General features: G+C 37.8%; 1 protein-coding gene across 5 annotated transcripts in view; it reads right to left on the bottom strand.

Annotated features, from left to right (window-relative positions):
• The window catches only part of LOC126236327 (ubiquitin-like-conjugating enzyme ATG3), an 89713-nt gene that overhangs the window by 43769 nt on the left and 23371 nt on the right, over nucleotides 1-22573 (bottom strand). For all 5 annotated transcript variants that reach the window (XM_049945547.1, XM_049945548.1, XM_049945546.1 and 2 more), the window contains one exon: nucleotides 16496-16630. In XM_049945547.1, the coding sequence (XP_049801504.1) occupies nucleotides 16496-16630 (135 nt within the window). The remainder of the gene's footprint in view (nucleotides 1-16495; nucleotides 16631-22573) is intronic.

Raw genomic sequence — 22573 nt, 5'->3', positions numbered from 1 at the left:
ATGAACAATGTAATACCATGGCTCAGAATGGTTTTTGTTGATTTATGGGGAATACAAGATTCAGAATTGGTTTCTTGAACTGCTGACTTTTATTTCACCGAAGCCTTAAATATTCCACATATTAAACTTTACTGCTAGCTTGTTGAACTCTGCATGGGGCACAAAATACAAGCTAGTGGGCACAGCCTTATAACTTTACATCGAGAACTGCATTGAGAGTTGAGTCATCAAGGCGACTAAAAGCAAGTGGAACGTAACATTAACTACAACTGCTGTCATGTTCTTTCACTTGGGCAGTTATATTTCTGATGTGACTTGTTGCTGTAAGAACCACTACTCTCATTAGTCTTTTCTCATCATTAGTAGCAGTGGAAAATTCAGTAGAAGCTAATATTAGTAATTTTGATTATTATATAAGTCTGCATTTGACTTCTTCTAAGGAGTTACGATTAGTATTTCAAAACTGTCGTTCTGCCTACTGCGCACAGAGTTATTGTTGAAAGCAATTACTGCTGAAAGCAAGAAGTCCCTGTTTTGTACAGAAGATGTTACATGTCAAATGTTAGCAGTGCCCAGAAGTGAGCTGTGGGATAGGCTTCTGATGTCTTTGAAATAGGAAGTTTATTCCTTCATTTGCACACCATGTCCTTAAAGCCGAACATGAAAGAGGACCTTCAGTGATGTGGAATGAGTAAAGTAATAGATTAACTGCAGGCTGCATTTGTAAAGTATGCTAACAGATTATGACTCATGCTAGTAACTTCCTCTGACGATTATTAGAATAACATGTGCACTACACAACAAATGAAATGAAGTAACCTTACGGGGAGGGTGAAATGAACCACTGCGTGTTGAAGGGCAAGGCAGTAGCAAGAAGCTGTGGAATGAAGCAACTGCGAAGTGTGCTCAAATAACGCTCGCTGTTCACAGTTTCTTCAAAGAAAAAGGGTCCAATAAGTCCATGACTTGAAATTGCTGCCTACGCTGTTGTCGTTCATGAAGCACTTGTGGGTTTTCAGTGGCCCAAAAGTGTACATTTTGTTTGTTAACCACACTGTCTAAATGAAAATGCACCTCGTCTAAAAACCAAACGTTGTTGAGAGTTTCTTCCCTATCCTCCGCCCACTGAGCAAACAGTATTCTCTGCTGCTTGTGTTCTTCAGTGAGCTTCTGTGCACAGGTCATCTTGTATGGGTACATATGGAGGTCACTTTTAAGAATGCGTTGAATGGAGTGTCTGGATATTCCCAGTTTCACTGCTGCCTTTCTACATGATTTCCCGGGACTTCTCTGTACAGCAACCGCTTCAATATTCTCCGACAAACAAACAGGCTCAGGCCGAGGTCGCTTCGCTTCCAATACTGTTCCTTCCTGTACAAATTTATCGTACAACCTGTGGATGGTCTTTTTGCAAGAGACCCATCGTGTGTTAAACTGTTGTCGAAAACGCCTCTGAGTCACAAAAAGGCTTTTCATTTCATGAAAAAATAACAAAATTGCCGATCGTTGCTGTGTCGTCAGTCTTCCATTGTCAGCCATTGCCACTTACTAGCCTCCTAGCGGCAGTATCGTGAATTACACGTCATTTCGTAACTCATTTGTTTTTCGAAGCTCTGCTGGTACTGCTGTAGAGATCCCAGCGGGATATATAATGTGCGTCGTAAATTACGAAAGAAATAATTGGTAACACATTTCGTGCCCCACCCTGTACATCCTCTTCCATTTCAATAACATTGTCCTCAAGTACATCGCCCTTGTATAGACCCTCTATATACTCCTTCCACCATTCTGCTTTCCCTTCTTTGCTTAGAACTGGGTTTCCATCTGAGCTCTTGATATTCATACAAGTGGTTCTCTTTTCTCCAAAGGTCTCTTTAATTTTCCTGTAGGCAGTATCTATCTTGCCCCTAGTGAGATAAGCCTCTACATCCTTACATTTGTCCTCTAGCCATCCCTGCTTGGCCATTTTGCACTTCCTGTCGATCTCATTTTTGAGATGTTTGTATTCCTTTTTGCCTGCTTCATTTACTGCATTTTTACATTTTCTCCTTTCATCAATTAAATTCAATATATCTTCTGTTACCCAAGGATTTCTACTAGCCCTCATCTTTTTACCTACTTGATCATCTGCTGCCTTCACTACTTCATCCCTCAGAGCTACCCATTCTTCTTCTACTGTATTTCTTTCCCCTATTCCTGTCAATTGTTCCCTTATGCTCTCCCTGCAACTCTGCACAACCTCCGGTTTAGTCAGTTTATCCAGGTCCCATCTCCTTAAATTCCCACTTTTGTTAATAATAATAATAATAATAATAATAATAATAATCCCCGTGGAGGCCCGGGAAAAGAATAGGCCTCCGGTATGTTCTGCCAGTCGTAAAAGGCGACGAAAAGAACAAACCACTAATAGGGCTAACCCCCCTTTTAGTGTGATTAGTTGGTTCAGGACAGAACTAAAGAAGCCTCGGACAAGCGCCGTCATGGTCTGGGACGACGCTTGAACCCTATGTCCGCCCACAATGGTAACGACACTACTAGCCAACTGGAAAATGATTTAAATCCAAATAGAGGTGTTTTGCAGGATATGCTTCCTGCAACCACCCTAGAAGGAAAACAAAGACAGAGGATGAGATGGTCAGATGAAGTTAATCGACACCTCATGTTCTGTTATTACCAAGCAACAAACCTAGGAACCAACACAACTGGATACAGATCACATTTATTACCAGATACCCAGAATTAAAATTTTTAACAGAACAACGACTAGCTGATCAGATCCGTGTAATAATCAAAAATAACAGGATACCCAAGTCAGAATTAGAAAACATCAAACAACAAGTACAACAAATACTGGAACAAAATAATGTGCAATCAGAAGAAGAAGAAAATACAGTAATGGACTCAAACATCCCAGAGCAAACAAACAAAGAACAACATGCACCAATTAAACAATCAGAGGAAAACGAAATCTTAAGACAGCCACCAGAACAAGCACAAATAGAACACGAAGTGACACAGATGTTAGATATAGAAGAAAAATTTCAGCTAACATATATAGAATACAAAGACACAAATACAGACATTAGACCATCCTTGCATAGACCACCAAATAACCCACAAGTCGAAACAACAATAAAAACTGTCAACACAATCATACACAACAAAACAAATGAAAACACAACTATGGAAGAGTTACAACTACTGGTTTATATAGGAGCACTCACTACACTAAATATACACACTAGGCAGAGATCAGAACCAACCAACACACAGAAGAAACCCACAAAACCAGCATGGCAACACAGGCTACAGATCAGAATAGAAAAACTGAGAAAAGACATCGGACAGCTAACACAATTTATAAGAAATGAAATCTCGGAAAAAAAAACGAAAAAGGTTAGGTAAAATCTCACAACAAGAAGCGACAGAGCAATTAGACGAAAAGAAGCAGAAATTACAAGCATTAGCCAAACGACTCAGAAGATACAAAAAAAGTGAAAATAGAAGGAAACAAAACCAAACATTCAACACAATCCACCAAACATAACAGACATGGAACACTTCTGGAGCAACATATGGTCAAACCCGGTACAACATAACAGGCATGCACGGTGGATACAAGCAGAAACAGACACATACAAGATGATACCACAAATGCCTGAAGTGATAATTTTGCAACATGAAGTCACCCAAGCAATTAATTCTACTCACAATTGGAAAGCCCCTGGAAATGATAAAATAGCAAATTTCTGGTTAAAGAAGTTCACCTCAACACATTCACATCTAACTAAATTATTTAACAGTTACATTGCAGACCCATACACATTCCCTGATACACTTACACATGGAATAACTTATCTGAAACCTAAAGATCAAGCAGACACAGCAAAACCAGCTAAATATCGCCCCATAACATGCCTACCAACAATATACAAAATATTAACTTCAGTCATTAAACAGAAATTAATGACACATACAACACAGAACAAAATTATAAATGAAGAACAAAAAGGCTGTTGCAAAGGAGCATGAGGATGTAAAGAGCAACTGATAATAGATGCAGAGGTGACATATCAAGCTAAAACTAAACAAAGGTCGCTACACTACGCATACATTGATTACCAAAAAGCTTTTGATAGTGTACCCCACTCATGGTTACTACAAATATTGGAAATATACAAAGTAGATCCTAAATTGATACAGTTCCTAAACATAGTAATGAAAAATTGGAAAACCACACTTAATATCCAAACAAATTCAAATAATATCACATCACAGCCAATACAGATTAAGCGTGGAATATACCAAGGAGACTCCTTAAGTCCTTTCTGGTTCTGCCTTGCTCTGAACCCACTATCCAACATGCTAAATAATACAAATTATGGATACAATATTACTGGAACATACCCACACAAAATCACACATTTGCTATACATGGATGATCTAAAACTACTGGCAGCAACAAATCAACAACTCATCCAATTACTAAAGTTAACAGAAGTATTCAGCAATGATATAAGTATGGCTTTTGGAACAGACAAATGTAAGAAAAATAGCATAGTCAAGGGAAAACACACCAAACAAGAAGATTACATATTGGATAACCACAGCGACTGCATAGAAGCAATGGAAAAAACGGATGCCTATAAATATCTAGGATACAGACAAAAAATAGGAATAGATAATACAAATATTAAAGAAGAACTGAAAGAAAAATATAGACAAAGACTAACAAAAATACTGAAAACAGAACTGACAGCAAGAAACAAGACAACAGCTATGAATACTTATGCCATACCAATATTGACCTACTCATTTGGAGTAGTGAAATGGAGTAATACAGACCTAGAAGCACTCAATACACTTACACGATCACAATGCCACAAATATAGAATACATCACATACATTCAGCAACAGAAAGATTCACATTAAGCAGAAGGGAAGGAGGAAGGGGATTTATCGACATAAAAAACCTACATTATGGACAGGTAGACAATTTAAGAAAATTCTTTCTAGAACGAGCAGAAACTAGCAAAATACACAAAGCAATCACTCATATAAATACATCGGCTACACCACTGCAATTTCATAACCACTTCTACAACCCTTTAGATCACATAACATCAACAGATACGAAGAAAGTAAATTGGAAAAAGAAAACACTTCATGGCAAGCACCCGTATCATCTAACACAGCCACACATCGATGAAGACGCATCCAACACATGGCTAAGAAAAGGCAATATATACAGTGAGACAGAAGGATTCATGATTGCAATACAGGATCAAACAATAAACACCAGGTATTACAGCAAGCATATTATTAAAGATCCCAATACCACAACAGATAATGCAGACTTTGTAAACAACAAATAGAAACAGTAGATCACATCACAAGCAGATGTACAATACTAGCAAATACAGAATACCCCAGAAGACATGACAATGTCGCAAAAATAATACATCAACAGCTTGCCTTACAACATAAACTTTTAAAACAACAAGTTCCTACATACAAGTATGCACCACAAAATGTACTGGAGAATGATGAATACAAATTATACTGGAACAGAACCATTATAACAGATAAAACAACGCCACGTAACAAACCTGACATCATACTCACCAATAAAAAGAAGAAATTAACACAACTAATCGAAATATCCATACCCAATACAACAAATATACAAAAGGAAACAGGAGAAAAAATTGAAAAATACATCCAACTGGCTGAGGAAGTCAAGGACATGTGGTATCAGGATAAAGTTGACATTATACCAATTATACTATAAACTACAGGAGTCATACCACACAATATCCACCAGTACATCAATGCAATACAGCTACATCCAAACATATATATACAACTACAGAAATCCGTAATTATTGATACATGTTCAATTACCCGAAAGTTCCTAAATGCAATATAACACATACCGTACAGTTAATAGGAAGTGACGCTTGATCAAGGTCCGCGTCACTTTCCATTCTTAACCAGACTTAACGTCTGAGAAAGTAAAGAAATAATAATAATACCTCCATGCATATTAGAATACCATGTAAAAATTGTACCAGCTATTAATCAGATTTAAACATGATGCTGGTATTCAGGTGGAACAAGAAGGAAAATTTATTGAGAATGAAATGTCTACCAAATGAGATAAATCATATTAAACTAACCATAACTGTGTGCGAGAATAAATTACAGTGCAAGATCCGTTGTGGAGATGGTACCAACAGACGTCAGTAAATGGTGGGATGAGCTGAACTTCGTTACAGAAGGATTGGAGGGGGAACAGTGATATCAACTTGGCTCAGAACTAGGTGAGAGTGGGGAGGGCGCAGTAGTGAGCGGGCAGCAAATTACATTGTGTTGGACAGCCATGGGAATGTGTAATGCAATCTTTGGCATTTTATCAACATCTACCACATTTAAACTGCAGTTTGTCTGAATCCATTTGTATTCTGAATTGAATAGAGTTTAAAATTGGACAAATACTCAATGAGAGTATTCATTTCTGCAGGAGACAGTAAAAGTCTAGATGGGAGTCAGTGGTGTACTTATGTGTTTCGTGCTGCGATGTTGTCGACACCCACAATGATGTGTGATGGGAACGAAAGACAGTATGTCAGCTGCTCGATCTACACAGCCAGAGAGAGCAACGAGCAGAAAATATGTTTGGAAACAAGAGACATTGTAACATTATCATGTCAGTATAAAAATGAAATCCAATATGTATTTAGATGAAAACAGCTGCGTTCTTAGGTCCCACAGTAACCACAACCTCAGAAATAGCAACATATTCAGAAGAAACAGCCAAGTATAAAACTGCAACATATTCAGAAGAAACAGCCAAATATTTGTGACAACAAAGATATAAGTTTCATAGCTGTGCTAACACGATGACAATGGTTAAAAATTGTGATACCACAGATGACAGTAAGTGAAAAATGTAAAAAAGAAAACAGTCTTCAAATTAATGTAAAAGCAAATCTTTTCATTTATTTTATTTCTCCCTATGTTATCAATATGTAGACAACCAATAAATGGCACAATTTTAGAATAAGCATCACATTAACTTTTTTAGGCTGATACTTTGTGTGAATAAAACAGTTTATTATTTGATTAGTCAGACTAAATTAAAAATAAATTTTTCTCAAGGAGCCTCTTGGAAAAAATGGAGGTCGTCTTATAATCACGATCATACTGGTAAATATGGTACTCCCTGAATATTGGTAGAAGTTCTAATTTGGTTTTTATTTAAGGGACATGGACATCTTGTTATATGAAAATGTATTAAACACATGACAAAATTTTATTGCTTTAAGAATTTTAGCAGGTAAGTAGAACTTTAACAACAAATGAATTATGTCAAACGGAAGACAGTAGACAGGTGACATAAAATGCATCCAAGCACTGCACGATTTAATAGCAGCAGACCTATCACAGTGCAGATGATACGAGAGTTCCAAGTTATTTTAAATGAACTGCCTCATTTATCTACTGGACTTTCACCTAGGAAATAAGAAATTCATTGAGCAACCATTACTACAATTATTTAATTGGCCAGATGGCAGAATTCAACAAAAGGACAAAATGCATGATTGTGTGGAGGAATAGCCGAAGAAGCAAGCCCTGTTTAGGATGCAGGGACATGATCATCATGCTGCTACAGCTGATGTCAAGGGAGATGATATGGCTTTAGTCAAAGTGTATTATTACAGTTCTAATATAAAGAAGGAGACTAGCATTTTTTTCCACCGATATGAAGGTCCATGTAAGGCAGTGGATATTCCACACCCTGGGGGTGTTTCTTACAGACCCATAAAGAGATAAAGAAAAGGGAGTGTACAACAGATATAGTAAAGAAGTATGTAATTTAAAGTCAAGACCTCAAGAGAGAACACAATCTGTGTTAACTTTGTAGGGTGATGACTCCAAGACCTTGCAATGGTACCTAACGGTTACTTCTGAGTAGCTCTTCCCAAGCAGCATCTCATTCGAGCAAACCAGTTATGTCTTTACCTGTGGTTACTCGTACTTCAAGTACTTGGGCTATGCATGGCTCTGTTTAAAATGAATGGCTCGATTTGGTGATAGGGTCAAGCCAGGCTTTCATGCCCTGCAGCTAATTTGCTGCAAATAATAACCTGTAGCTGTGATCCTGAAGTCAAATAGTCTGTCCATTGGCTAGAATTGTGAATTAATAAAACACACAAATACAAAATAAATGTTGAATGATTAATTTAATAACAAGTATTCTGTTCTAATATGTATGTAACTGATGTAGACAACAGAGAATAACGTTGAACAATGTTTATTCAAGAAAGGACATCTCAAATAAACAGGAAGTGATCCTACGATACTCAGTTAAAATGCAGGCAGAAAATACCCTTATGAAAAGCAGTAACATTACATTGAGAGCATTAAGAGAATGGTAGCAAAATCCCCAAACTAAACAGTCATTGAGATAAGTTCATTTTGTGATCTCAATATGCGCATTATTCCCCCGCTTCAAACAGTTCAGAGTTTAACATGATGATTCAGAAATTAAAGTCAATGGACAGAATAGTAACTCATACTCTGCCTATTCTCAGTTCTGTACTACATTTGGAAATAGTGAAGAGTCCTGTTCTGGAGGGGTACATTCAGATCTGTCAAAATATAAAGTCCCTTCAAATGTTGAAGTATGGTACCAGTCATTCACCCTGAATCATCAGTCACTTACATGCAGAACTGCACCCATTACTCTAGGCAGGTCGGTCTTCTTCCATAACTCATGTAAAAGGATCCAGAATCGCTCCCATAAGCTCATCACTTCATAAGTCCCAGTCTCCACTTGACCCCTGTAATGTTCCACTACTGTCTGCTTCTCCATTAGCTGAAGGTCATCCCCACCAAAAATACATTGTCCTTAAGCTCTACAGACATGATGTGGTTTATCTTTACTACTTTCCTGCACTAAACTAATATATTACAACAACATTTAAGTAAAAAAAAATCAAACATTTGGCAAAACTCTGATTATTCACAATACTTGTAAGTAAAGGTTTGTTCATTAACATGTAAGCCAGCATTCTTGCACAAGGCACATAAGCCAGCATTCTTGCACAAGTGTGCTTGTGTTAAATGACATCAGACGGGCACTAAAAACTGCTTAAAAAAAATTACCGATGCCTGCTTGACAGAGGCCATCTTCTGGCACGCTTTTCAATTGTGGAGTCAGCTAACACATGCAACTGACCACTTTTAAATTAACACAGCTTTTTAATACCACTTGCAATCAACATTTAAATAAAGATACTGGACCAAAATAGTAAAACTGTTTATTAAATAAAAATACAAGTATAACAATATGTGAGGTACTGGTGCTGTGTCAACTTGCTGTGTAAATGTGGAGAATACAATGTTCTGACAAACAGCTGCATAATGAAAAATATATAAAGGGTGTCATAAATCAATAAGTAAAATAGATACGGATATGTAGCTTTCACAGATGAAAGCTATAGTGCACTGCTATCATCTGAGATACTGCATACTCAAATCGCATGAAGCATTTAATACTTGCTAATTCAGAGGTTCACTCTTAAATGTTGATTCACTGTGAAATAGTAACTTCTATAGTTTTAAAGATATTGGAATGTTGTTGTGTCATTGGATGCGCCTCATTTATTCAGATTCACTTTAATATGTAACTGTGATTTATTGTCAATGTTCAGAGAGTTGTAACTTAGCCATCTTTAAGATTGTCTGACACCCCACCATTTTTGCAGCACTGTCTGTCCTCCTAAGTCCCAAAATTCTCTGTACTGGGATTTATCCATATCTGGCCCTTTGTTGCTTGTCTTTTACCTGGACTCACTCATCAGTCACCTAGCTGGAAGCCAGAACTGCAGCGACACCCACTGAGACCTGGACCCACTAGCATTCAGCCATATGACAAATTCCTCTCTTACCAATACTGGGGCCTATTAGCTGGCATAAGTAAGCGTAATGTTGCAACCTTGTTGTCTATTATACTGCTTTCTTTACGATTTCTGTACAATGGTCTCCCCTCCTCCTATTATTGTATCTTCTTTAAATTATACCTTCCTTTCCCTGTTCTATCTGGAATGGTTTAATACCTGGATGCTAGCCAACACTTCAGTAACAGCAGAGCTGTCACATGCGCTCTCTCACAGATGTCACTTAATGACTATGCAAACAAACAGATTGTAATAAGTAGCAGTGATTTAGGTGTGTTTTGCAATGAAATTAATGTGGTTCAAAATAATGATAAAGTACAATGAAATGAAATGGTCGTCTAAACACTGAGCATAGAAACAGCACCTCAGAACACACACAGCTGTTTATCTCGCAGACTTTTCTTGCAAATTGCGCATACATATAAATCGTATTGAACATTGGTAATTCAGGAGTATTTGTTTATAACAGACACTAGGTTACTTTTATGTATGTAAAAAATCAGAAGCTAATAAATATTTACGGTATTATACATGTTCATGTTACATTATTTTACATATACTATGAGCTCAAGTACATAATACTTACAGGTAATAATTTTTGGTGTAATATCTCACTGGCTATACTAGAGTAGCTATGAGATAAGGATAGCTATTTCACTTAAAACTGAGACACCGCTATTTTCTCATGGACATTATTTATGATGCGTATTTGAATGGAAGTGTTTTGAGGTATAGAGTGTTAATACTATTATGAAACAAGAGGAAAGGTAATAACCCAACTATAGGGGTTTGGTTCTTAGCATCATCATACTGAAAGGGCAAAGAATAGGAAAGTTGAAAGGAACCCTTCTATAGTAATTGAATTATGAGTATCAAGTGATTCAGTACCTGGCCGAAGGACTTAGAAGAATTTCTTAGAAATGAACAGCTATTACATGGAAAAATGAAACAGGGCATAAGAAACTATTTTTTTTTTCATTTGCTGTCCATTGTTGTTTGCAACTGCTCTTAATACAAAAGCTCATTAATTGGGTTTTTAAATTCACTGTTAACTTGTACTACTACTTTTTTTTTGTTTTATTGTAACCGATTTTCAAATCTATTTCCATCATATGCCTGCTTGTGTCTGTATATGTGCGGATGGATATGTGTGTGTGTGCGCACACGAGTGTATACCTGTCCCTTTTCCCCCTAAGGTAAGTCTTTCCGCTCCCAGGATTGAAATGACTCCTCACCCTCTCCCTTAAAACCCACACCCTTTTGTCTTTCCCTCTCCTTCCCTCTCTCCTGATGAAGCAACCGTGGGTTGCAAAAGCAGGAAATGTGTGTGTGGTGTGTGGTGTGTGTGTGTGTGTGTGTGTGTGTGTGTGTGTTTGTTAGTGTCTCTATCAACATACCGACGCTTTCGTTTGGTAAGTTACAGCATCTTTGTTTTTAGATATATTTTTCCCATGTGGAATGTTTCCCTCACACAAGATTTTTAAGATTAGTGAAGACACCTGCCACAATTCGGCACTGAAATACATTCAAAGATGACAAGTGAAAATTTGTGCCAGATCAGGGCTCGAACTCTGATTTCCTGCTTTGTGGGAGTGGTGAACATAACAGCCTCAGCCACATAGACATGCTGTTCATGCTCACTAATTTATGTGTGTGGCGTCTGTTGTGTTGGATATCACTCATGTCTACAGTGAAATTTTAGACAGTTTGAACAAAGTGTGTTCCAATAACCCTTAAGAAAAATAGTCACCGACTCAGCTTTTGTGTCTGTGCTCAAAACATATACATCATTGTTGAATTAACTGCAGTACCCAACTGCAGCCAGTGTCTTCATTTCTCTTAAAATCTTATGCAAGTGAAAATTTGAGCCAGATTGGGACTCGCATCCAGATTTTCTGCTTTACACGAGTGGTCATTTTAACCGCCTCGACCAAATGGTTCAAATGGCTCTGAGCACTATGGGACTTAACATCTAAGGTCATCAGTCCCCTAGACTTAGAACTACTAAAACCTAATTAACCTAGGGACATCACGCACACCCATGCCCGAGGCAGGATTCGAACCTGCGACTGTAGCGGTCGCGCGGTTCCAGACTGAAGCGCCTAGAACCACTCTGCCACACCGGCCGGCAGCCTCGGCCATCCACACACACCTCCCATCCAACCCAAAGTCTCAACTTGTCACACACAAAATAACACTCTAGCTTGCCCAGGTATATGTATGTACCGGGAGATCAAAAAGTCAGTATAAATTTGAAAACTGAATAAATCACGGAATAATGTAGACAGAGAGGTACAAATTGACACACATGCTTGGAATGACATGGGGTTTTATTACGACCAAAAAAAATACAAAAGTTCAAAAAATGTCCTTCAGATGGTGCTTCATCTGATCAGAATAGCAGTAATTAGCATAACGAAGTAAGACAAAGCAAAGATGATGTTCTTTACAGGAATGCTCAATATGTCCACCATCATTCCTCAACAATAGCTGTAGTCGAGGAATAATGTTGTGAACAGCACTGTAAAGCATGTCCGGAGTTATGGTGACGCATTGGTGTCGGATGTTGTCTCAGATGTTGTCTTTCAGCATCCCTAGAGATGTCGGTCGATCACGGTACACTTGCGACTTCAGGTAACCTCATGTCTTTCAGCATCCCTAGAGATGTCGGTCGATCACGGTACACTTGCGACGTCAGGTAACCTCAAAGCCAATAATCGTGCGGACTGAGGTCTGGGGACCTGGGAGGCCAAGCATGACGAAAATGGCAGCTGAGCACACGATCATCACCAAACGTCGCGCGCAAGAGATCTTCCACAAGTCTAGCAATATGGGGTGGAGCGCCATCCTGCATAAACATCATATGTTCCAGCAGGTGTTTATCAGCCAGGCTGGGGATGATGTGATTCTGTAACATATTGACGTACCTCTCACCTGTCACAGTAGCAGTTACAAAAACAGAATCACACATTTCCTCAAAGAAAAAAGGCCTGATAACGGTAGATGTGGTAAATCCAACCCATACCGTGACTTTCTCGTTGTACAATGGAGTTTCCACAACAGTTCTAGGATTTACGGTAGCCCAAATTCTGCAGTTGTGGGCGTTGACAGACCCTCTGAGTGTGAAATGAGCTTTGTCGGTCCACAACACGTTACTCAACCAATCGTCATCTTCTGCCATCTTTTAGAATGCCCACACCGCAAATGCCCTCCGCTTCACTAAATCGCCAGGTAACAGTTCATGATGCCGGTGGATTTTGTATGGATAGCATCGGAGGGTACGCCTAAGTGTCAACCAAACAGTAGTGTATTGAATGCTGGTGCGACGTGCGACTGCATGAGCGCTGACTTCCCCGTGCATAGACGAACCCAGTAGTCTCCATTTCTTCCTGAACTGTCTCAGCAGCATTATGCCTTGTACTCAGTCGGCGACTACGGAGGTCTATCGTCTAAACAACCTGTGGCTTCAAACTTCGAAATCAATCTCGCCACAGCTGCATTTGTCAACAGACCTTGACCCATTCGAATCCCCTTCCTAGGGCGATAGGATCGTAACGCTGAACTAGCACATTCCCCATTCTGATAATACAGCTTCACTAAAAGCGCCTTTTCAGGTAACGTCAACATGCTACGACTGCTGGCGCATTTGATTCTCTCATTACAGCTCCTTTTATACACGATTGTCATGTGCAGTCACTGTAGTTTGTTTTTTTGTTCTAAGAAAACCCCATGTCATTCCAAGCACGTGTGTCAATTTTTACCTCTCTATCTACATTATTCCGTGGTTTATTAAGTTTTCAAATTTATACTGAGTTTTTGATCACCCGGTATATAATGTATGTGATATGTTAAAGGTACACTTAATGACTGACTGAAGCAATTAAACTTTGGACAGCTGAGGAGGTGTAATTGCAATGTCTTGTGGCTACTGTGTAATACCTAAACAACTAGCTCCCAATATCACACCTTTTTACTTTTTCTCATTAGTAATAAGAAATTTGTACACTGCCGCAGAAGACGGAAAAAATAGGCTTTTAAAATTTTCTTTGTAACAGAGCAATGTTTGCAGAATATTCAATATTTTTTAACAACTTTTGTTTCAATCTTGCTTGAGAGTACTTATGTTTAAGATCTCACATAAAAAGAATGTGTAATTTTTACTCATGCATTAACAATGTGAATCCTAAATGCTATGTGTGCTCCCTTAAAACCCACATCCTTTCGTCTTTCCCTCTCCTTTCCTCTTTCCTGATGAGGCAACAGTTTGTTGCGAAAGCTTGAATTTTGTGTGTATGTTTGTGTTTGTTTGTGTGTCTGTCGACCTGCCAGCACTTTCATTTGGTAAGTCACATCATCTAAAAATCATCATAGCCACAAGAATAGTTTTATTTATTATGCCAAAATATTCCACGATTCATTTAAAAGCATGACATTTGCCTGCAATCATAAGAAGAGGCAGTAATTCCTTCCATCCTGCAAGACATCTTAAAATATATATGTGCTTATCATTAAGATTTAGTGGATGAACTGCATGATCGGCAACCACAGAAAATTATAGGTAAATTAAAGGTATCAGTGCAGTCTAATAGTGACTTCTATTAAATATAAATGTGTAATAATCAAGCAACTGACTGTTAAGCACCAAGTTTGCTGCAAAAACAGACATTCTAAAAGTTTCCGTAGACAGAGTAAGAAAGATTATCCTATATACATTATTCATTTCTATGACTTCAGTTTTTGCATGTTGCGCTGTATTTTTCTTATGCTATGAGGAAGACTGTTCCAGTTTAGTTTCAACAAGAATCCATGCTTTAATTCCAGTACTGGAAGTAGTACATACATTTCAAGCCAACTCATACTCTTTGTATTAGCTGTTGGGCTGCTTCCCAACATGGCTATTCCATAACCAACCAACAGACTAAAACACTACTACTTCTACACTGATATAAATTGATTTCTTAACTAAGTGAAATGATCCTCATTAATTACCCGAAGTCCAAACTAATGTAGCAAGGCCTAATGGGTTTGTATTGTATCATCAAAGCCTTGCAGATCACATGAATTAATTATTATGTCTTTGCCAGAACTGCATGATACACAATGTACTGAAGTGAAATTGTGACTTGCCAATAAAAGTAAAACAGCAGTTATCAGAACTCGCCGATCTCTTAATGCAAAAGTGGCAGCTGGTGATCTCTGGTCACCTGTGGATTTACTGTTCATAAATAGGAACTTATATACAATCCTTTGATACTGATTTGGTGCTATTCAGTTCGCAATTCGTTATTTGATGCGTAGCCATACAGCAGATTTCTCTTAATTGCACGAAAACAGTTTCCCAAATTTGCTTGACTGTGCTTGCAGATTCATCAGCAAACATCACGGACCAGTGTCCAAAATTCCTTTATAGCCGCTTGGCACAAATTCACTTTCCACAAATGAAACTTCTGGAAATAATTAACACAGCTAGAATTACCTTTTAACATATCAGTATATTCTAGCTGAAACTTACACAAATGGCTTTTTATTTCTTTCTATACTCATCAACTAATTCAGTTACAATCTATTTTACAAATAGTGTCCAACCAAATACAGTTATTAGCATTAGAAACATACATATATTCATGCTAGCATCTCTTATAACAGTCCCCATTGATGTTGATCGCTAATTTTTCACCAAAGCGCTCCTCTTACCCCGGATAAACCATGTGTGACAGAGTAAACACATTTCTCTCACAGGTGAAATGTGCTAAATCGTTGTATTTTACAAATTTTCACCTTATCAGCTGAAACATTACTAAAGTGTCAGCTGGTCGGCTCAGCTACCGTCCATTAACTTCTTGATCAGAGCCTTTGGTTCGGTCCCACAAGAGGTTGGACATAGTGTGCATCAGCACTAAAATTACTGTGAGTCATCGATGCTCACAGATATTACTATAAATATGTGTGGTGTCTGTTCTGTCAGACTAGTGCGTGACAGATTTAGAATCTGGGTCAGATGGGAACGTGTCTGGATGGTCGCTGTGGTTATGGCGATCACTCGCATAAAGTGGGTAATAAATTTCAGAGTCCCAGTTGGGCACAAATTTTCGCTTGTCACCGTTAATTTAGTTCAGTGCCCAATTGAGGTCAATGTCTTCATTTCTCTTACAGTCAAGAACTTTCTCAAAAATCTATGAATCCTGGATTAAGTGATAACGTAATTTTGTTTACAATCTGTAAGAAGACCACTGTGCTGCATGTACATCTAAGGTCAACTTGTCCCTTTGCCCGATTCGAATCAAATGCTTATTGTCTATGCAATTAGTGATAATTTTAGTGACTATCTCATATTCTGCAGAGAGGGGGCTGATAGATCTACCGTTTTTTATGTCTTGTCTGTTCAGATGGAGAGGGAGGGGTGAGGGGGAGGGAAAACCTGTATGTAAACATGCATTCCAGAGTTTAACTTACAGTCACATAGCAATAGTAAACATTAGTATTCCAAAGATAGAAGAAACTGTGGTACACGTAATTAGTATGGCTATACCTTTGACTCTAACGTCATTTCCGAAACTTTCTCATCTAAGCCCAAAGCACCAAGATCATGATGATGTGTATCAACCCATCCACCATCAGGGTCATCAGCCTCAATTATTTCTTCTTGTTCCTCACAGTACTCCATCTGTGAACCAAACAGAAGACAGAGCATTAAAATTAAATATCCAAAAGAACACCAAATAAAATAAAAAACAGGATTTTATCTACAGCTGTGTATATTGAAATACAGACACAATATGGTTGCTTGTGTCTGCCTATCATCAACAATGTGATTGTTATTAGGGTGGTATAAATTACACAGTGGCACAAAACTATTTCCATTTGTGTTTCTGGAATTGCAATTCAACAACATATTATTTAATTTCCAATGGCACACTTGAGCTGAGATCTATCAGTGGCTATAGCCACATTATATATGGTACATAAATTTCCATTTCTATTCCCATTATTACTACTACTACTACTACAACATCCACATAATTATTGTTCACTATTCTACACAGAGTATTCATTTTAAACGAAAACACTGAAATATTTCAAAAATCGACACTTCGGATAAAAAAAGAAACAAAAAAAATACAATTCCAATTTGTTTGTCTCTGAGGGGGACATCCAAGGATATGACACTCGACTTGCCACCCCACCCCGTGCATGGGTGGCGTGGGCAAGACTGAAATCTTCAACAGGAACCCCTGTTTTTTATTGCTGATTATGATTCTACGACAAAATCTATATATGTTTTGTCTGAGGCACTTTCCTAGTTTCGTCACAAATGGCATAATCAGAGGAACAGTAATGGGTACGCAATTGTAATTTACAGCGTGCTACTCAATGGCCCCTGAATATCCGTGTGGGACCCCCACCTCCATGCTGCAAGGATAGGACAGGCCAGTATTTTGTAACTTCTAATCGGAAACCCCATTCGCAATGTTGTATTCCTCCAACATACTGACAGGGGTCTACTCGATGCACTGGCATGGCCATGTAGCAGATCAGGCTGTGACAAAGCCATGTCTCCACAATATCCTTTCTTCCAGGAGTGCTAGTTCTGCAAGTTTTGCAGGAGGTTTGGAAGGAAGGAGACGAGGTACTGGCACACAGTTTTAATGTGCTAGGAAGTTTCATATCAGCGCACACTCCGCTGCAGAGTGAAAATCTCATTCTTTGAATATTTTTAACTTTTTTTTTTTATTAAAATCTACAGATGTGGGTTAGTAATCCCTACCACAATCTTTTACACATTACATATAATAGAAATTCTTCTATGGAATAGGAGTTGCAAGATAAGCTTTTTCAGTTTGTGTTCAAATTTTACTTTGCTGTCTGTCAGACAGTTTATATCACTGAGTAAGTGATCAAAAATTTTAGTTGTAGCAATGTGCACCCCTTAATGGGCTAGAGGCAACTTTAATGTGGAGTATAGAATGTCATTTTTCCTTCTGGTATCGTAATTATGAACATCATTTTTTTCTTTTGAATTGTAATGGATTATTTATAACAAACTTCTTGGGGGAATAAGTATACCGTGAAGCAGAAGTCAGAATGCTCAACTCCTTAAACACATACTTTCAAGAATATCATGAGCGAGCACCACATATTATTCTTACAGAACATTTTTGAGCAACAAATACTTTCTTTCTTAAAAATGAGTTACCCTAGAACATTGTTCTACATTACATTACTGAATGAAAATATGCATATATCAACTTATTGATTTGTCTCTCCCCAAGATTTGCAATGATTCTAAGTGCAAATGTGGCTGAGCTAAATTGTTTTAGCAGTTCCAAAATGTGTTTTTTCCAGTTTAAATTCTCATCCATATTGACACCTATGAATTTTGAAGTTCCCACCCTGTTAATTGTATCCTCGACGTGTGTTACGTTTATCATTAGTTGGGCAGAACTGAATATTTTTCCTTTTTTTAAAAATTGAGGATGAGACCATTCGCAGAAAATGAGTTGTTATATTTTTCAGAACGTTATTTACCATTTCGTCTGTTTATGTACATATGCTTGGATAGATTACAATACTAATGTCACCTACAAAAAGAACTAATTCTGCTTGTAGGGTATTAGACAGAAATTCATTTACGTATATGAGAAACAATAGTGAACCTAACACTGAGCCTTGGAGAACCCCCAAGTAAGCGATTTCTCCTCTGTCAGAATAATCTCCCTTATTACATTGGTTTACTTACCAAGTACAACTTTCTGCATTCTTCTGGTTAGATATGACACCATCCACAAATTGGCTATACCATCAATCACACAGAAAAAATCAGTTTATCTACAAGAATATTGTGATTCACACTGTCAAATGCCTTAGATAGATTGCAGAAAACACTAACCAGTGCTATTTTGTTAAGTAATGCTTGTAAAATTTGGGGAGTGGAAATTTAAACGGCAATCTCAGTGGAGCAACTCTTATGAAACCAGAACTGTGATTTCCTGAGGATATTATTGTTGTGCAGGTGAATTCTATACTGGATACATCACCTTCTCAAAAATTTTGAAAAATGATTTCAGCAGGGAAATATCTCTCTTAACACTTTTCTTAAAGAGGAGTTTAACAACAGCATATTTTAGCTTCTATGCGAAAATTCTTTGGGTTAGTGATGACTTCCATATTACAGAAAAGACCAGGCTTATTATATGAGAACAAATCTTTAGTAATCTACTGGAAACACCATCAAAGCCAGGGGAGCTTTTACTTTTGAGAGGTTCAAAAAAAAACAAAAGAATTAATTTAGAAGGTGACACTGGTGATGCATTCATATGACTGAACTTTATAAGAGTTACTTTTTCAAAATACTGCTGTGATTTTTCTCTTTAACTATTTGTTCCTATAATTTCTACTATATTTAAGAAATGATTGTTAAACATATTTTCTACCTCTGATTTTCTTCTGTTCTGTGGCTGGTTGTCCTGTCTCTCATTTCACTACATTCCATATAGCCTCAAGTCTGTAGTCAGAACTACTAATTTCTGACATTATGTGCACGTTCCTTGGTTTTTTGATTACCTGTCTTAGTAATTTTGAGTACTTTTTGTAGTGTACAACTATTGAAGGATTTCTACTTGTTCTTGCCAACAGATACATTTCCATTTACCTTTTGCAAGATACTTTAATCCCTCTAATGATCCACAGTTGTGTTACATAGCTCTATAATGTCATTTCTGATTATCTTACGTGGAGAGATATTTTCAAATAATGATATGAATTAGTCATGGAATGGATTAAATTTTATGTTAGCATGTTCACTATAAATTTCATCCCAGGTCATCTCTTGCTAATTATTCTTAAAACATTTGTTCTGGAGTCATTAACTATTCTAACTGATTTCCACTGAGGAGTACCCATACTGTAAGGCACTACATAATTTATCCTAATTAACTGTGCATCATGGTCAGAGTGCACATTTGTCACTGGGTACACAGTTATATTCTTGCTTTGACCTTCACCTATGAACACAGAATCAATGTGTCGTACTGTCTTTATCCACCCGTGTAGGAAAGTTCATTACCGAGATCAAATTGTAGAATCCAAATAAGGTTTCCAGATCATTTTTGCTATCAGAATCCATTCCAAAATCTACACTGCGATCACCTTGGGCTATTAACTGCTTGCTGCCGTCTGGAAGACAGTATAGTGAGAAATCCAAATTCCTCACAAACAGGCCAAAATTTCCAAATGGAGATCTACAAACAGTTACAATTAAAAGCAAACTATTTTTCAGTGTTTATTCACAAGCACACACATCTTTGTGCTGATCACTACAAAATCTACTTCTCTCAATATTTTTGAACTTGTGATTCGTCTCACATATATGTAAAAACTCCTCCTTTTACCCATTACTTCTACATGAGCAAGCTGCTAGAGTGTGATCTTTTATGTGTAACGTATCTAAACCTGTGGTTATGTGGTGTTCAGATAGACACAGGGTGTTTATCTTTTCAGACCTCTCTAATGTTTCCAAACAGATAAGAAACTCTTCTAACCTTATTACTCAATCCTCTAATATTCTGATGAAATAAGTTAACCACACTTTTCTGTGCATTCTTAAGCATTATGTGGGGCTTTTCTCTTATTTTTACTTCTTTTTGAAAACAGGATGCCTGAATCCTGATTCTAATCTAAAAAAGATGCCTCTCTGACACCAGTAACCACAGTGATCTTGCTTTGGGTGATGGTGGCGACCCACACATTTTCTGCAAGAAACTCAGCTAAACTATATTCCCCTCTCTTATTCATGTGTATGCTGTTTCTAGTATATTCCCATTTCCCAGCTGTAGGAATGGACACTGCACTCAGATTTCATTTCAGTCAGCAGCAGTCTGCTCACAGCAGTGTTAACCCATGGGTGGTCATGGCACTGCAGAACCCCCACAAAACTCAGATTTGTGTCTGTGGTTGCTACTCCTATTTCATCCAGGTTACTCCTACTGCTGCAACTACTGTCCTTAGCTAGGCTGCTCCCTGCTCCACTTACTACAATAACCTGATCCTCTTTCCCAAAATTCGTTATATCCTCTGCCACTTGGCTAAGGCTAGAACTTGGTTTCACAATACTTGTGACCTGGTACCCTGTTCCTAATTTTTCTTGTACCATCTGACCTACACCCCTTGGATGGCTACTACCTAGCAGCAAGACTCTTTTCTTGCTACTCTTTTTTGTTACTGGCCTACACTAAGTTATTTTGCTATAAGGCTGCTGCGCCCTACTGTGACCTACAGCTGGATGAGGCTTTTTCCCTCCTACTTTGGGCAACAAGTCCAATTTATGCGATACCGTAAGTTCAAATGTTGATGAAGTTGAAGAGCTGTTCCTCATTTGTCCATTGCTCTTATCTTTACCCACTTCCCATGATCTTTTTCCCCCCTTTCAACCACTCAACTTCGCTTGCTCAAATTTTGCGTGTTCTAATTCAGCACAAAGGGCACAAATCTCTGCCTGCTGCTCAGCGATTTTCTTGCCTAATTTGCAGATCCTACAGCTCCTTAGCAGAGCCTCACAGAGCTCCCCATTCAGATTCTCACTACAGTCATCCAACTGAAATTCCAACCCACAGTCTATACATACCACTCCCTCTTTGACTATCCTGCGGCAACATCCACATTTATGATGCACTGCAACACAGATTACTAGCTTCAAAACAGAACTGAATCACTTAACACACATGACACTACACAAATTTTCATTACTTGTTAGCCACAAAAATTAGTGCTTGATGTGTGTGATGTAACGTACAATGTTAATTATTTCCACTTATAACAAGAACTCAGCACTCACTCAACTGCCATATCTGTTAATTAACTTAATCATAATAGAGTCTAACTTTTAATGTAACTTTAATGAACACTAACTGTATGTAAACAAAGTTTCTAAATTGAATAATGTAAGATTTATGCTAATTTTGTGGAAATATGAACTTAATTATGAATGGACAAATTCTACTTAAACTGCTGGAAATGAAAACAGGACAATTAAACAGGATTCACCAAGTTAAATACTTCAATCCAAATTTATAATATTTTCGCATTTTCTGAACAATAATCCAAACCACAAACCATGGCAGTTCGCTTATGTTGAGGCACGGACAAGGACTGCGTTGTTGAGGATTTCAAGTGACAGTTGCGGTACGCGGATGCACATGCTTTCTGCTTGAGGAAAGCGTACATCCTTCAAATTATGTCCCTCTCTTGCTTATGCAGAATTTCCACACTTTCCACCACCATCAGCGATGACAACTCACAACTATTGTATTAAAAATCCACAAAACAATTCGCTATGATCATGTTTAATGCTTGCATTAGCTATGGCATTAAAAGCAGAGCACTCAGGACACTACTGATTGCTCATTGGCTGTCAGAGAATGCATGACATAGGTGCACCAAACAAGCCTAAAATCGACCGCCATCGTTCATGACTAACTATGATACATTAAGAAAAGTGCTACCTTTAACAGTAAGCTTAAAAAATCACATTAATGCATATATCTAGAGAGCGAATTTTACGAGACTAACTGTTATTACAATCTACATTTGGGTTGATCTTCCTGTTAGACTA

Source organism: Schistocerca nitens, chromosome 2 (genome assembly GCF_023898315.1).
Source record: "Schistocerca nitens isolate TAMUIC-IGC-003100 chromosome 2, iqSchNite1.1, whole genome shotgun sequence".
Taxonomy (NCBI): domain Eukaryota; kingdom Metazoa; phylum Arthropoda; class Insecta; order Orthoptera; family Acrididae; genus Schistocerca; species Schistocerca nitens.
This window is presented reverse-complemented; position numbering and strand designations above follow the sequence as displayed.